This window comes from Sceloporus occidentalis, unplaced genomic scaffold, assembly GCF_023333645.1.
Source record: "Sceloporus occidentalis isolate IW3139 unplaced genomic scaffold, rSceOcc1.0.p SCAF_6, whole genome shotgun sequence".
Taxonomy (NCBI): Eukaryota; Metazoa; Chordata; class Lepidosauria; order Squamata; family Phrynosomatidae; genus Sceloporus; species Sceloporus occidentalis.
Genome location: NW_028316986.1, coordinates 4,945,590 through 4,963,357, shown reverse-complemented (window position 1 = coordinate 4,963,357; position 17,768 = coordinate 4,945,590). Strand labels below are relative to the sequence as shown.

The following is a 17,768-nucleotide window of genomic DNA, read 5'->3' as shown; positions in this document are numbered from 1 at the left end:
AATAACAACAACGTCATCATCATCCCTCCTTTGGTTTACAGTAGTTTCTTTTTTAAGAAACATAGGCATGGTACAAACGGGCCTTTCCGACGCCCTCATCACGTGCTAGTGTTGCATGGGGGGCAGAGCACCCACACGCCACGCAACCCTTGCACATGACGAGGGCAGAACAACAGCGGTGCCCTGTATATATGGGCGCCGCCATTGGTACATAATCGCTGTGCGGCGTCCACATGGTGCCGCACAGTGCTTACGTAACGATTACGCCAATGGCACACTTGTTACATTGGCGCCATGGCTTGAGAAGAACCCACTATTTGCGGGTTCTTTTTCCGTCAGCGGGAAACCATGCAGTTTGGCGGCTACGGCTTCCCTCTGGCAGAAAAACAGGCACTGGGAGGCCACCTTTTTTGAGTGGTCTGTACCATGGCATAATTAAAAATTCACAACATAGAGAAGTTAAAAACTGATTAAAGCCGCCTTTTTACCCTGGAAGAACCCTTTAAATAATATCCAGGTGTAGCTGTGTTGAGCATACAGCAAAGTACAATAACATAAAACAGCAATACCTTTATAGGGCCAACCAAACAGATACAAAATACATCATGCAAGCTTTCAAAACTCCACTGGCAAAACTCCATCAGGCAAAAGGAGGGGAAAATATTACTATGTTAGGGTCACAGGCCTACTTTATGTCAAGATATTGTTGTTGTTAACACATGTACTCCAGGAATAAATTGGTTCCTGGAAGCTTTAATAAAAAGCCAGATTTGTGGCTTGGTCCCAGACAGAAATCAGCTTTGGTACCATTTGGATCTCCACTGTAGCATCACTCTGTTTTATAAGGAGCATTTTTAAAAAGAATTTGGAAACATTATTATAGTTTCTGTAATTGCATTTTCTTTCAGTTCAAAATGAAACCTTCCAAGCCTGAGTCAGGACATAGTTTGGTTTGCTTGTAATCCTAGTAAGCTTGAAAAAAGAGTAGGTTTAATTAAAATGGTGGGTTTCTCCTCGCTCTTGCATCTCTTGATTAAAATTGCAATAGGAAAAAGAATGAAAAGAACCAGGGAGGTAATCCTTCCAGATGAATAGGCATTGTTCTCTTACTTGAGAGGAGACTAATAACGGGCATAATTTTCATCAAGGTCTCTGAAAACTACCAGGGCACCCTTCTCCATCCTGGTCCCTTTCAGATATGTTGGCTAGAGAAGGTGGGATCTGCAGTCTGACACATCTGAAGGGAGCCAAGATGAAGGAAGCCTGACCTAGGAGTCTTTTGAAAAGATAGGGAGTAAAATTGAACACCATTCTAAGGCTTAATACCTGCTCAATCTAGCTGTCATTATGCAAACGCTGCTCTTGATGCATGTTCTCAGTTGCATAAGAGCACTGCTTTCATTTCTTTCTTGATTCCTGCACAAGGAGAAAGGTGGGATGAAGATCAAATAAATGAATAAATAAGTTTGAAAAGAAAATAATGGTAGTAATATTTTTATGGCTGTTTGGATAGGGAATTTTGGAAATAAGTTTGAAAAGAAAATACAGTTCACCCTCTGTATCCACAGGTGTTTTTTTTTTATCCACAGCTTCAACTATCCATGGCTTGAAAGTATTTACAGTCAGCCCTCCACATCTGCAGCTTTCACATTTACAGTTTTGAATATTTGCGGATTTGATTAATATGTTCCCTCTAGGAATTCTTAGGTCTTCCAAAGAGATTCTGCTGGAAACTGACCATAGAGTTGTGCTGAAGGATTTAGAGATTACTGGAGAAAACATGTCTCTAGGCATTTGTAGTTCTTCCAGCATGATTCTGTGGTCAACCTTTGACAGATGTTGACCATAGAGTTTTACTGGAGGACCTAGAGCCCCCAACCCCAGTGAATGTGTAGGGACCACTGTATTAAAATGTATACATTCTAATAAGCAAACCTTGATTTTGCCATTTTATATAATGGACACCATTTTACTATGCCACTATATTTAATGGGACTTGAGCATCCATGTGTTTTGGTATCCACGGGGGTTCCTGGAACCAAACCCCACTGGATACCAAAAGCCCACTGTAATTATGTTGATAGAATGAGGTATGTAGACACCCCCCCCCCCAATTCTCATAAATATTGAAACTCAGGGGAAGTCATCCCTGATGCAGAATGGAGGGATATTCAGGAGAGATTTTTTAAAAAAGAAAGAAATATTTCTTCACATGGCACATAGTTAAACTGTAGTACTCTCTACATATAATATTGTGATGGCTTTAAAAAGGGATTATGTAAATTCATGGAGGATGGTGTCATTTTAGATTTTATATAATTTGTATTTTGCATTTTATCTATTTTATGAGATGTTGTAACGGTTTTATTGGTCTGTAAACCACTTTGATCTAAGGAAAAGCAGTATACAAATAAAATTTATTATTATTATTATCAATAATTACTAGTCAGAATAGCAATATGTTGTAGAATCATAAGAGTTGGAAGAGACCACAAGCACCATCTTGTCCACCTCCCTGCCATAGAGTGACACACACTAAAGCATTTCCAATAGATAGCCATCCAGCTTCTGTTTAATGCCCTCCAATGAAGAGAAGCCCACCATTGTCTCAGGCAATCTGTTCCACTGTTCAACAGCTCTTATAATCAAAAAGTTCTTCCTAATGTTCAGATGGAATCTCTTTTCTTATCATTTGAATACACTTGTTCGTGTTGCAGTCTCTGGAGCAAGAGAAAACAAGGTCACTCCATATTATTATTATTATTATGCTTTATTTATATAGCGCTGTTGATTTGCAGAGCACTGTACATACAAACAATAAAATAGATAAGAGTAAACCTGCCCATGGCGTACAATCTAAGAAATAATAGCATAATACATATAAATAATACATAACAATACAGGAAAGGGTTCAGTAAAACAGGCAACAAATTAAAAACATCAAATAGCAAATAATAGTATAATAGTATAATAATAACAAATCTTCTGCCTGACATCCCTTCATATATTTAAACATGGCTATCATGTCACCTCTGAATCTTCTGGGTATGTTTCCCATACCCAGCTTCCTAAAATATTCCTTTTAAAGTTTGATTTCCAGACTTTTGACTATCTTGTTCGCCCTCCCCTGGCCATGTTCTAGATCATAGAGTTGGAAGAGACAATAAAGGCCATCCAGTCCAACCCTCTAGTATGCAGACTGTCAATATCCTTCTTGAGCAGTCATTTCCAGTACTGGAAACAGTATGATTCCATGTTCAGATGCTGGGGTGAGCAAGAGGGAAGGTGCAGGTTTCCTTGCATTCTTTGTGTTGACAGTAGAATGATGGGTCCATAACCATTCTAAATGAGTTATTTGTGTCCTGTGTGTTGGCAGCAGAATGCTGGCCCCATAACTCTCCCAGATGGATTACCTTTGTCTTCTTACGTGATCAAGAAGTGAATGGTTTTGAGCATAATTGTTATCATATTACCTGCCATAGCTTTCTTCATTCTTGCACTGTCCAGATGTGTTGTACTAAAACTTTCACCATTTCGGGCCACCTGGGCCCATACATCTGGAGGGCACCAAGGTGGAGAAGATTGAATAGAGACGCTTGTGCAAGATCTGTACTAGGAATGTACTAATAAAATTGGTAGTTGTTGGCATTAATGAATTTTACCATTTTTGTCCTTGCCTTTGAAAACTGCAATTTTGAGGACTATTTGCATTTCAGATTTTATTCTGAGCAAAAGAAAAAGGTGTGTGTGTGTGTGTGTGTGTGTGTGTGTGTGTGTGTGTCACAGAAATCTTCATTTTCTGCTTAGAAATGTTACTTTTTGTACAAGAATGTTATTTTCTGCACAGGAAACATGTTTTCTGTGCAGAGAATGCCATTTTCTACATGCACACCCTGTGTGTTTCACGTAGAATAAGTCCTGAGCATCAAAGATTCTCAGCCATTCAGAATGTTATTTACCAAACGGGAAGCCAATTTTTTTGTCTTTTATTCAAATATTTCCAAATATTCTTTCCCTCCCACCTCTGTCCTTAAATGAATTCAGATACTGTTTCATCCCATTTGTTTATCTTCACTCACTTTTTTCTGTCGATAGAGCCTGACTTTTCTTATCTGGATGCCTTGGCCCCTTATCAACCGCTGGCCATGAAGTGTGTTTACTGCCCCATAGATACCAGGCTGAATTTTATCCAGGTGTCCAAACTGCTCAAAGAAGTACAGGTAAATCAGATTCATATTTTTGTCGTTGTTACTACAAGGCCATGCTCATTGTGGACCCTAAACCAGGAGTGCAGAAGTTGAAGCTTGTGGACCCCAGCCTGCTTTTTGTGACTCAAAATACCTCCCCCCCACACACATTATTTTTAATCTTTCAGGGGAAAGGAAAATCCTAAAGAAGGTCAATAGATCCCTGGAGGCCACTAGAAACAGTAGGTGAACTAAAGCTGCCCCAAACAAAAATATAATCACTCCCAAAGTGAGGAACTTATGAATCCAATTTTTGCCCCCAAATGAGGGAGAAGAACCCACCACAGGGGTGAAATTTGGCTCTGCTGCAGTTGCCTACCATGCCCACAACCACATGAAACCACCTCAAACCCATGGCAGCTGAGCATCGTAGAGTTGGAGGGGCCCTTTTTGACCAGCTAATCCAACCTGCTGCATAGCACAGGAAATTCAAGGCTAGAGCATCCTCAGTATCTGTTTCTTTATAGCTGCAGAGTATTGGTAGTGCAGTGTTTAAATGCTTTTACTGCAGCCACAAGGTTGTGAGTTTGATCCCAGGGCTCCAAGGTTGACTCAGCCTTCCATCCTTTCATTGGTGGGTAAAAGGGGTACTCAGCCTGCTGAGGGCAATTGGCTTACAGATTGTAAACTGCTTAGAGAGTACTGAATTCACTCATAAGTGATATAGAATTGTAAATGCTATTGCTATTGCTATTGCTGTTTAATGGGCTGAGGTTCCTCTTTGCCAGGCATCTTATCCACAATGTGTTTACTGGTGTTTCTGAAGCAATAATCAAGCCTGATATCACTGGAGCACTGAGTGCATGAGTCTGCTTTATAGTAACTGCCACATGTGGTGTCAGTAGTGGGATACCTGCAGCGAGGGGGAGCCTGTGCTGGCTGGGGATCATGGGATTTGTACTACAACACATCTGGAGGGCACTAAACTGGAAAAGTCAATTTACTGACACTTTGATTACATTTCTAGGGCTTCCAGAACTGTGCCCAAATACATGTCTCATTTATTTATTTTTGCCAACAGCCTCTCCACGTGGTTTGCCCAGAGCAGTATACCCAGCCCCCACCGACACAGTCCCACCGAACCGACCTGATGGTCGACTGCCTGCCCCCACCTATGTCCTACCGCAGAGCCGAAGTGCTGACTCTCCCATTCAAGCGCCGCTATGAAAAGATTGAAATTACGCCAGAGGTGAGTGACCAAAGGTAGTTTCTCTACATAGTAGGGGAGATGTGGCAATTTTGGCTTCAGGTTTTGATGGGTGGATGAGCCTCCGGTACAGTGGGGGGGGGGGTAGCCTCAAACCAACGGAGGAAGACTTGCCTACTCAAAATGGTCAAGAAGGCAACAGATCAACTTGTTTGGAAGAGACCTCCAGGTTAGCAGAAATGCAGAAAATCTTTAGGAAAAAACAAGTGGGCAACTGGGGCTGCCAGATCAGAATTATCCCAGGTCCTGAAATTTCAGAGCCAAAAGCTGAGTCTTAGAGATGACCCCTATAGTGTCACAAAAGACAGGACTTTTCTTTTTCTTTTTTCTTTCTTTTTGGAAATGGTTTTAACTGTATCTGTTTTAATTTGTGTGAGCTTGAGTCCACAGTATTGGGGAAAAGGTGGGAGGATAGTAGTAGTAGTAGTAGTCTCTCTCTCTGGCTTTGCTTCGCAAACGAAGATTCAGGAAGGACTCATCCCGCGCTTTGTACAAGCACGTTGGTGACTAAAAAGGCCAATTCGGGATAAACAGGTCCGGTTGCAGAAAGCACATCAGAAAGTCTCCTTGGGTGATGTTTCCAGGTTGCGGTTCTTTCTGTGTTGTCGTTTCTGTTCGAGGCTCGTTCAGCGTGAGCTTTCGAAGAAGGCTGCAGTGTCATGGATAGTGCGTCTCCATGCCTCCCGATGCGAGGCCAGGGAGGACCATTGTTGGTGATCTATCTGGCCAAGCCTGAGATGTTGTTTCAGGGAGTCCTTGTATCTCTTCTTTGGGGCACCCCTCTTACACTGACCCGTGGCGAGTAGTAGTAGTAGTAGTAATAATAATAACAACAACCTATCTGCCCAGACTCAAAATGGCTGAGAGAACTATGTTATGCAGCTGCCTGCCATAAAGCGTTGTTGTTGTTGTTGTTGTTGTTGTTGTTGTTGTTGTTGTGTGCCATCAAGTCATTTCCAACTTATGATGACCCAAAGGCAAATCTATCACAGGGTTTTCCTGGCGTCCTTTTTTCAGAGGGGCTTTGTCATCCTCTGAGGCTGAGAGAGTATGACTTGCCCAAAGTCACCCATTGGGTTTACCATGTCTGAGCCATGATTTGAACCCCGGTCTCCAGAATCATAGTCCAACACTCAAACCATTATGCCATGGTAGCTCAGCTGTCTCCTATCAATTTCAGAGCACTTTTCAGCCTAAGAAGGGTGCCATTTTTCTACTTTGTGTATCATTCACAACAACATGACTTAAGACAGTGTGTTTGTACGTGTTGCAAACTTGCAATAGAAGGATAGTTCACACGTTAGCATTGCATGATGTAGTGGAATTAAACTCACCCCCTTCATCTAAAGCACCATAAACTTTACTGCAAATAAACTTCACAGCATTTAGAAAGAACTCTGTAACTGGAATAGATTTCCCCTGCTAAGAAAGCATTGAAACTCAAAGGGGTGTTGTTTAGCACAGGATTGTAAAAAGGCAATGTGGAGCCCTGTGTAAAATTAAGTCACTTTGCTAACAAAGGGAAGCTTCCCTGTTCAATTTAGGAAGGAGCTCTAATTTGCATGCAAGGAACCCATTTGCCTGAATAGTAGCTGGAGTTCATGAGGGTGTTTTTAATTAGGAAAGAAAAAAGAATTACTCTGTTGGAATCCCTCAGCATCCTTTGCCTTTTGTAGAGCCTGTACGTTCCCTTCCTCCGTTCTGTTCAGGTAAGAGGTCTTGTGCTGCAGAGGTCTCTCTGCATTTAAGCACAATACCTCTCCCAGCAAAAAGAGATTATACTAGGCTTTATATGCATTGCCCAAGGGGTCAGTTCAGTCCACATGAATAATTTCCCTGTGGAAAGATTTGTGTTGCTTGGAACACTCTGACACCCACAGAAGTAGATCTGCAAAACAGTGCTGCCATGGTCCATTTGTATTCCTTTGGTCTTCTCATCAAAAGTTGTCTGAGCAGCCCTTTCCACCTGGTTGGATTCTTCCTGGTGATTTACACCAGCTTGACTGGCATTTACACAGTGGTAACTGTTTTTTCCAAGGGATGGAAAGGATATTCACAAATATTCAAACAACAAATGAGGGGGGAGGAGGAGGATTTCCTGAGCAGGAGAATCCTGCACAAATGAGAATCTTTACCATTGGGGACTTGTCCTGCATTGTTAAGAAAACCAATTTTTTTTGGCATTCTGCATTGTTTTTCTGCACTGGAATGTATTTTTCCTGTGCAGAAAATGTGCTTTTTTGTGAAGGATACAATTTTCCTGTGAAGTTTCCATGGCTGACTGGGGAATTGAACCTTGATCTCCAGAGTTCACAATCATAGAACTGGAAGAGGCCACAAGGGTAATCAAGTCCAACCCCTTGTCCTGCCAGTCCCCAGCCAAGAAGAACTTAGAATTTAGTTCTGTGGACTGCAGATCCCAGAATCCCCCTTTAAGTATAGTCAGTGATCCAAAAATATAGTATCCATCCAACCTCAATTTTGGATTTTGCACATGGACAACACAGCTGTTATGTATCCTGTGATGGAAAATGCTACAAATAGCAACCCAGGGCAAGCTCTAATAGTAGAGGAAGGAGATTTCCCATCACTCAACAAGGATCACACTACCCTGAAGCCTCCACCTTCCTGTAATCAGTAAACCATTCTTTTAATTTGACATCACAAACCACCACACCACTGGAGCCTATATTTACACTGCACATCTACATTGGACTGGGTTCCATTGATCCCATGCAACAGCAAAGCAGTATGGGAATATTTGAGGCAAGAAGAGGAAGAGGCTGATGGTGAAACGCGTGGCGTGAAGCCCAGGCAGGGACTTGGATGAGATGTGCAATTTGGCTGTGACTTGTGCATTTTTAATAAGGCCCTCAGTACTGGACCAGCTGTCCCCCTTGCTCCTGCTTGGCACGTACATCGGCTCTCTTTTCACCATGTCCTTGGGAAATTAACTTCTATGGGTTTATCAAAACTGCACAAATAGGCGAGGCGGTTCTCGGCTTTATTCCTTAAACGTTTTAAGAAACCCTCGAGACTCATTACAGTCCCTGTAGCAGCAAAATAGCTTTAATGATGTCTGTGATGAAAGGCTTTTTAATAAAAACTGCCACACAACACACACACGCCCATCAGGGTTTTTTTTATTAAAGCTTTTTTTTTTTAAGTTTAAAAGTATGGGTGGAATTCCACTTGCTAATCTCCAACAGGCCAGCTCTTGCATCAGTCGCCCTGTGCAGAACTCCACAGTGCCAGCTTGTCATTGCAGAAAAGGCCTAATCTAGACCCCAGAAGACTGTGTCGTCCTTCTGTCAATAAACAGGAGATTATTTTTGCCATTTGCTGAGAGGGAAGATTTGGCGTTCTCATGGGCCATAGAGCAAGGCTACCCAAAATGGTTATTCATGGGCTGCTGCCAGTTCACAAGCAATCAGCTTCTGGTCTGCAGCAAGTTCTCAAGGAAGAAAAAAAGAGCTGTAGCCAGTGGCACAAATATGATTCTGGTACCTGGCAGATTAGGAGGGGACAAAAACACCTATCTCCCACAGAAGACAGAAAACAAAACTGTCCTATAGTTCATTCTGGGACTTTGGAGAACGGAGACAGGGAATGTTCACAGGTTTTGCTACTCCATTGCCTGAATCTTTCCTTCTTCAAGGAAATTTGAGAAGGAAAGCACTCCCCTCCCTTCCAGCATCCCTCAGCTATGAAGTGTTTCAAGAGGCAAAAAAAATCAGTGTTGAACATTTTAAGACTCTCATTTTGGTCTTTTCAGCTCTATTAGGCCAATGTGAAAATACTAGACAGCTAATGTTGCTGAAATAGAATTCCTTGCATTCCTCGCTGTTGGCTATTTTTGCTGGAGCTGCACTGCAACAACATATGGAAGGCTGTATCATTCTCACTCACGGTGTAGGTACACATAGGCATATGGTATAGACACAGAAGTACCGATAAGAGCAGGGGTCGGCAACCTCGGGCCCACGGGCCTGATGCAGCCTGCAGAAGCCTTTCCGCCGGCCCCTGCCACCGCCGCCAATGCCGGTTGCGGCTTTTCACCGCTCCCGGCCGCCACCATTTTTCAAAATGGCGGCGAAGTCTCGCGCGACCTCCCCTGTGGTCGCACAAGACTTCGCCGCCATTTTGAAAACAAAATGGCAGTGGCCTAGAGGCGAAGTCTCGTGCGACCACAAGAAAGGTCGCGCAAGACTTCGCCGCCATTGGCAGTGGCCTCTGAGAGGCCCGCTGCGGCCGCCGGAGCCCTCGAACAGGGCTCCGGTGGTGGCAGCGGGCCTCTGGGAGGCCCGATGCCTCGCTGGCGCCCTCCAAGAGGGGTCCGCCGGCGGCAGCAGGCCTCTAGGAGGCCTGTTGCCTTCACTGGGGCCCTCCAAGAGGGGTCCGGTGGCAGCAGCGGGCCTCTGGGAGGCCTGATGCCATCGCTGGGGCCCTCCAAGAGGGGTCCGACGGCGGCAGCGGGCCTCTGGGAGGAATTTGCTGCAGCCTCAAAGATCTAGGCTTCCAGCTACCTCCCAGAGGGCTTTTTCTGTTGTTGCCCCCAGATTATGGAACGACCAGCCGGACAAGATCCGTCAATTGACATCTTTAGACAGCTTTAAAAAGGCTGTCAAGACAGATCTCTTCCGGCAGGCCTTTCCTGGGTAGATAACCCCGGCCTCAGGAATCTTCTTCTCTTGAGAGTCTCCATGGTCCTCCCTTTCAAATTCAAGTAGAATGCTACCTTAGTTTAATGTTTTGTTCTGTTTTGTAATAATGTGTATGTGTTGATGTTGTTTTAATTTGTTGGTTTTAATTATAATTGATTTAATAATTTTTAAGGCGGGGAGGGAAGTAGATTTTTGATGTATAATGTATTGTATTTTATTGCTGTTAGCCGCCCCGATTGACCTCAAAGGGGCGGGATATAAATAAATTATTATTATTATTATTATTATTATTATTATATTCCGCCAGTGGTAGCAAGAATGGAAACACAACGTGTAATTACAGTTCTCAGATCTACTCAGTGCTTGTATTTATATGGATACAGAGTGAGAGGTAGCGTCAGTAGAGAAACTCCTGTAAGTTCTGGCAAATGGCTTATTTAAGGACTCTGGAGACCACACTTGGCCATGGAAACTGACTGTCTGTCCCTGGGCCAGTTGCACTCTCTCAGCCGCAGAGGAACGGATTGACAGCCTCTCTCCGAACAAATCCTGCTAAGAAAACCCCATAGTACTTTCACTTTAGGGTAGCCATATGGTGGAAATGACTTGACAGAACACAACAACAACTGTAGTTGAATATAGTGCTATAGTCTTTATTCCAAATAATTTACTGTGGTCAGCATGCTTTCTTCCATGAGATTTGTTTGACATTTCCTGCATGGCAGGGGGTTGGGCTGGATGGCCCTTGAGGTCTCTTCCAACTCTATGATTCTATGATTCTATGTTGTTGTTGTTGTTGTTTTATTCCCAACACACCAAGACAGTGGGAAGGGGGAGTGAGGTCAGACAAGCTGAGACCCATAAAAAATGGATAGTGCCCCATGCCACCCATGGGATGTGAACTGCTCACTCCCTGATTTAAAATATTGCAGGCAGGTTTTTCAAGTTGTCAGAAATGCCAACCTGATATTTAATGTGTAGAACTAGGCAAGATACGATTTATGGCCCACACTCCCCCTTGCACTTGGTTGCTCTACCCCATGGGATTTTACCATTTCATGTTTTGGATGAGTACATCAGGAAGAGAAAACAGGGAAAGGCACAGGAGACCCAGAGAAGCCAAGCATTACATAGCCTAAGTCAGTCTCCTGTCCTCCTGCCCTCCCCACCTCTGCTCTCCTCCAAAAGGAAATCCAACCATATAAATAAAACATAACGGGAAGCCAAATGTCTTTTACCCTCTTGCTTTGGGGAAGAGCCTTCCTGGCTGCTAATAGATTTATTTATCGGGGTGTAAGAGTGTTCAAGGCCCTGAGGCACACCTCATTTTTTATTGAAGGCCGTCATCACAGCCGCTACTCCGAGTCTTTGCCTTTTTTTATGACAGTGCCAGGAAGCAGGTTTTGATTTTATGTGCTGCACCATTTGAATGCAGATGTGATTTTGCAATGCATAACCTAGAGACACCATTCTAGAGTCCTATAGACCAGAGAGTCTCTAGGCTAGCTACAGAACCATTAAGGGTTGATGTACGTAAAATCCAGCCATTTTCAGGATCTTTCGCCAAGAAACTTTGAGGTTCCATAGGAGAAGATCCATAGAAGGGGGAATTGTGTTTCTGAAAAACAGTCTGCATGTTTTCTCCAGGACTGAACAGGAGCAGGGAGACTGAAGGTGCAACTACACTGTAGAAATAATGCAATTTGAGATCACTTTAATTGCCACGTCTCCATCCTACAGATTCCTGAGATCTGTAGTTTGGTGAGGCACCAGCACTCTTTGTCAGAGAAGGCTAAAGACCTTGCAAAACTATAAATTCTGGGTTTACATAGGATGGAGCTGCATCATTTAAAGTGGTGTCAAACTGCATTATTTCTATAGTGTAGATACACCCTTAGAATGCGAGAAGATTCCAGTTGGATCAGACAAAGGGAAATGAAAGGTTCAAATCTTGTCAGTGCACTTCGCTGATGGAAATCCACCAGCGTAAGCAGAGGGAACTGTAGGCACTGTGGTCATGAAGGAAGGAAAGACTGTGGAGAAATAGAAAGTATTTTGTCTGTCTTCCTTTTTTACTCCTGCTGCACTATCCTGTAAAAGGTGCAACCTCTGGCATAGTGCAACAATGAATGGCATCCTGTTTACCACAGTGGTCAACTCCAGAAAGCGCAGAAAGCAAAGGCAGGATGCAATGGCAGGGATTCTCTCTAGAAAAAAGTGTACTCAAACTTTTGGCCATGCTGGTTGCGGGATTCTGGAAGATGCAAGCCAAAAAAAGTCACTTTTCGAAAGCATTATATTATTGTCCATCTTATTTTCAACGTCTGTCGTTATGATCAGTAGCATGGAATTACCTGCCACTTACCATGCAGATGTGATATATTCATTGAGCTGGGGATATGATGGGAACATGATGCAAGATGTAAATGTCTTGTTTGAAATGTAAATTAAATGGTAAACTGTGTGCCTAAACAATGAAAAGCCTATGTTACTCCCTCAGAGATGTGTATATCTGTGTATTTACTATTTTCCCCATTTTAATTAAATACAGTGAACCCTCGGTATCTGCTGGGGTTTGGTCCTAGGGCCCCTTGTGGATGTCAAAATTTGGATGCTCAAGTCCCATTATATACAGTGTTCTAGTAAAATTAGGTCCCTTATATAAAATAGTGAAATCAAAGTTTGTTTTTTGGAGTTTATATCTTTTTTGAATATTTTAAGCTGTGGATAGTTGAATCCATGGATATGGAGGACTGACTGTAGTCTAAAATAGAGAGCTTGTTCACTGTCTCATATTTAAAACCCTGACATCTTAGTATTTAAGAGTAATTATGTAGAGGGCTGAATCTGCCACTTTGGACAGGGTGATCACATATCCCAACCACAAAGGAGGACAAAGCACTGTAAAATATAGGACTTTCAGGGGAAAAATAATGCTTCATAGTCATACTCCAAATGGAGGACATTTTGAAATTCCTCCTGGGCAGAAGGCTGAAATGTAAGACATGTCCTGGAAAAGGAGGGTGTCTAGGCACCCTGTCTTTAGTTAACCTGTCCTTTGCCAGCCAACCTGTATCTGTTCAGAGGACTCTCTCATCACCTTCTGGTTACCTGGGCTCCCAACTCATAATCTACTGTATACAGTTGATCATGAGTTGGGAGCCCAGGTAACCAGAAGATGGTGCGAGGGTCCTCTGAACAGATGCAGGTTGGCTGGCAAACAGCAAAGGACCCTCAGTTTCTTTTCTAAAGTGACATGGGTAGGGAACACTTCAGTTTCACCCATCCCTGCTGTGGACTTATCCATGTGTGTGTAAGTGTACTCTTCCTGTGTATTTTATTGGTGCAAATCACCCTGCCTCCATTGGATTTCCTCCTCTTCTTTTTTTCATGTTGCACTGTCTGTTTTTCTCCAGCTTGCAGACTCTCTGGTGCCCACTGAGATGAAACCGGGTATTTCCTTGGCAACCGTTACTGCTGTTTTGCATACCAAAGACAACAAGCATGTGCTCCAGGTACAGTGAATGCTGGCAGAAGGGGGTCAAGGTGATGCCCAAGCCAGGGGAGGAGGCTGGGCAAAGGCCCTTGCTTTGATCAGCAGCCCGAGTTTCCCAGTTAATTAGCAATTATTGCTACTCAGTTCCAGAAAAACACCTGGAACAAAGCATTTTTTGAAAAGTTTCCTTGATTCCATCTGTTGGGAAACACAAAAGAACCAGGGTCCATCAATCAGTTCCATTTTGGAATATGCCTCAGGAAACTGAAGATTTCCTGGGCTCTATTCACTGGCTTATACCTGCTGTTTCCTGCCAAACAGCAACCCACCTGCCCCAAACAGTCAGGAATAAGCGAGGGTTTTGGATTTTTTTAATTAAAAAAATTGACAATACGTTGCCAAACAAACATGGCTTTAAAACACGAGGATACAATGCATCAGCTTCCTCCCACCTGTTACCCTGCAGATGCGTTGTAATACAATGACAATCAACTCTAGCCTTGTTGAGGACTCAGGACAGCAGTCCTTGAACAAAAAAACTACAAAAGAAAATTGGAAGGACAAACAGCTGAATTACAATATACTCACAAACTCAAATCCATCAACATTATTATTATTATTATTATTATTATTATTATTAACCTTTATTTATAAAGCGCTGTAAATTTACACAACAGTGGGTTAAACAGAGGCAATGGCTTCCTGGTACAGTACACATATTATAACAACGGTTAGCACCCCAGCTTCATGCGGACGCTCTTGGCCAGTTTATCATATCTCCTTTCTGTTTCCAACCTGTCCACACCACATTTCAGAACTCCCTCCATCAGTCAAGTAGTCATACATCCACATATCTTCCATCATGCCTTTGTCCCTCAATGACCATAACTGAAAATGAACTTGTCACCTCATCACCATACCTACAAGTTTTTTATTTCTATGGCCATTCATATAGTGTAATTATAAAGGTCCTTCACTCTGTGCATTTGAGAAAGTAGTCCTAAGTCCAATGAAAGCTCATGCTGCAACTTCTTTCACTCATTTAGTCTCAAAAGTGCTACAAGATACCTTTGCATACTGACCTTTTATAAGAGTTAAATCCCCAGGCTGAAATCCTATCATATTCCATGAAAGTAGAACATCTACCAGGGTAATTATGCATCCCCCAGAGGCTAGATTTTTCTAGAATGCCCTATTTTAGTGCTTCAGTGTTGGACTCAGAGTCCTGTGAGGGTTGGCTTGGAAATTTGCCTGTGCCTTTTTGGCAGGTGATTTCCCAAACCACTCTTTCCAGCGTGCCTTTGCTCTGAGAACACTTGAGAATCAGGCATTGAAGAAACCGGCCACTATAGAAAGACTCAGGCTGTAGTTGGAAGTGTGTGCCAGGTATTTGCCTCCTGCCACTCTTCAACTTGCACAGGGAGATCTCCCCTGGATTAGTGAGAAAGAGGTAAAATTACTCATGGGACAGTCTGTCTCATGATTACTTTTGACATTTTAGGATACTCCCACTGACCCTGATGTAATGTCAGGAGAATAGAGTTTCCCCTCCTGAATAAGAAAAGCTGGCCATCCTTGTAGTAAGATTGTCAAGGTAGGACGATAGGTCACCTGAGCATTTGTAGATCATTACTTGCAGTAACTCAGCTGTCCCCCAATTTCTGCTTGCTTCTAGGTTCCTCCCAAACTTCCCCAGCCTCAAACTGGTAAAAAGAGGAAGAGGATGACAGACGACGTCCCAGAACTGAAACCTGTCAAGCCTCTGCTAAGTGGCTCCGTCCCAGTGGACCAGTTAGTACAAACTCTAGAAAAGGTAATGAAATTCTCTCTTTGTGCCTCAAGCTATTGCTGAACCATTATCTATAGAAGCTGTCTATGTCATGATCCACATGTATTTGCTTTTATTTTCTTAATATCTACCCCCTTTTCTATTACACACTGGTGGCACAGGGCAGAAGGGATGCTAAACCTACATTTTGTAATCCTCAGTACCAAGGGCAGAGGGGCAATCCTGAATTTCAGACCATGAACCCAAACGGATAGAACTGAACAGAAACCACTGAGGACTAAGCTGGTATCTATTTGGCTAGCGATAGCTTGGCTTCATCTGCACCTCAGTATGATGCTACAGTATGGATGAACCCTGGCTTTTTGAGGAATGTGTAATTGCCTCCGTATTGCAAATATTTGTATGCCACTTATGTTTAAAAATATCAAAATCATGTATGGAAATAAAATGTAAAATACACACAAAACGAATTATTTTTGAAATCCAAGAAGTAGATGTTTGGTTGGAACAGAGAAGGCTTGCTCAGATAATACGTTTTAAACATGCATCAAAAACGGAGGACAGTTGCACCCTGGATGTAAAACAAACATCTTCCATCATGTGAATCCATGTCCAATGTTGAGCACATGTTGTTTGTTTTCTCATTGTCGACACCCTTTCTTTTCTCTGGCAACTGCAGCACGGCTTCAGTGACGTCAAGGTGGAAGACACTCCAAAGGGACACATTGTGTTATTCCAAGATGTGGAAACACTCATTCGCATTGAGGAGGATTCAACCCACATCATGTGCGAAAGCGACGAGGCGCTGAGGGTGAAGTTGCAGGACCTGGTCCTCAAATTTCTACAGAAATTCTAGCCATTTTTTTCCCCAAAGGAGCAGCAAGCGCAGCTGGTGCTGAAGGGGCTGGGAGAGCCACACTGTCTGCAAGAAACCACACTTCCCTCCAAATAGAGTGTGTTTATCCACAGAGACTTCTGTACTATAGAAAAGGCAGAATTCAACAGGTGTAGCTTTCTGCATCATGGCAAGAACTGCTTCCACTAAATTTTGAATTTTCATAGTGTTGAGAAAATACAAGAGACAGGGCCCAGAATCCTCTTGTGGCTTATGCCAATATAACTATGTGTTACAACTGGCATAGGCCACTTTATGGAGAACTATGTAGGAGCAGTGTAGGGAAGCAGAAAAGGGCATTTTTCTCACTGTCCTGCCAACTCCCAAACAGCTTGAGAACTGGCAGAGCAGGTTCATCTTCTGAGAGAAAGACAGCTTTACTTGATGGGGAGGGCATTATTGTTACACCCCTGGGTATTTTACCACTGCTGCTGCTACATAGCAGCGTAGTTGCATTGGTTAACAGGATTGTGGCCTCAGTCAAGGAAGGATTTGATTAACCCTTCTCTGTATTTATACTGCATACAAAACCACAGTGCTCAACCTGCCCTTAATGCAGCCAACTCATAAAGAGAAAGCACACAACCACAACTGAGGTCTTGTCATGGGCCATGTTGTTCTCTTGCAAAACACAGAACTTCAGAAATGCTTTTTGTCATTTTGTTTGAGACGTGATTGGAATAGCAACAAGGGAAGTACTCTTTAAAGCCGTCTTTTACTTTCATCCATTTGTTTTTCCTTTTATTTCCTTTGTTGTTGTAACACTGAAAACCTAGAGATAGCTGGTCATAGGCGATCAATTTTTTAAAACAAAATAACAATAAACAATGTCATTGAGAGACTTTTATGTTTAAGTCTGTGGTTTAAGGATTTATCAAGCTGAAAAGTGTTTTCACAGATCATAGGTACTGTAGGATATTAAAGGCCAAATGAGTGTGCAGTTTTCTCTGCAGCACTGAAACGTATTTATTTCATTTTCCACTCTGCTTTTATCACTCTGCTGTTTATCAGAAAAGCTCAACTGAAACAAGAGATGAGAAGAATCTGGAAGGTGTGTGTATTTGCGCAACTGAATGAGAGAGAGAAGGAACCCTTGCACACTTCTAGCTGGACTCTTCCCTCCCCATCTCCTCTTGACTGGAAACTGAAGAAGGAGGAGTATAGGAAAAGCAGGCATTGCTATAAATCTGATGCTGCCAGGTGTGTTTGTTTCTGTATCCCCATGACAGTTACTCAACCAATAGATCACGAAGTAGCTGAAGTAGAAGCTCACTCTAATCCAGATAAGGTAATGAGATCTTGGAAGCAGGATTCTGTATGCATGGCACTCGCTTGGTACATGAAACGGAGACATAAATCAAGTGCACATTCTACTGTGCATCAGAATGCCCATACAATGTAGATGTTAATTTCTCCTGCATTGTTTACAAGTGGGATGTGTTTTATTAAGTGTTTAATCCCATAGACACC

General features: G+C 42.8%; 1 protein-coding gene across 4 annotated transcripts in view; it reads left to right on the top strand.

Moving 5' to 3' along the window:
- The window catches only part of LOC149310350 (integrator complex subunit 9), a 108,297-nt gene extending 91,157 nt beyond the window's left edge, over window positions 1-17,140 (top strand). For all 4 annotated transcript variants that reach the window (XM_089528777.1, XM_089528780.1, XM_089528778.1 and 1 more), the window contains 5 exons: window positions 4,096-4,220; window positions 5,269-5,436; window positions 13,535-13,633; window positions 15,290-15,427; window positions 16,083-17,140. In XM_089528777.1, coding sequence (XP_089384903.1) covers window positions 4,096-4,220; window positions 5,269-5,436; window positions 13,535-13,633; window positions 15,290-15,427; window positions 16,083-16,259 — 707 coding nt within the window. In that variant the 3' untranslated portion in view covers window positions 16,260-17,140. The remainder of the gene's footprint in view (window positions 1-4,095; window positions 4,221-5,268; window positions 5,437-13,534; window positions 13,634-15,289; window positions 15,428-16,082) is intronic.
- The last annotated feature ends 628 nt before the right edge of the window (window positions 17,141-17,768 follow it).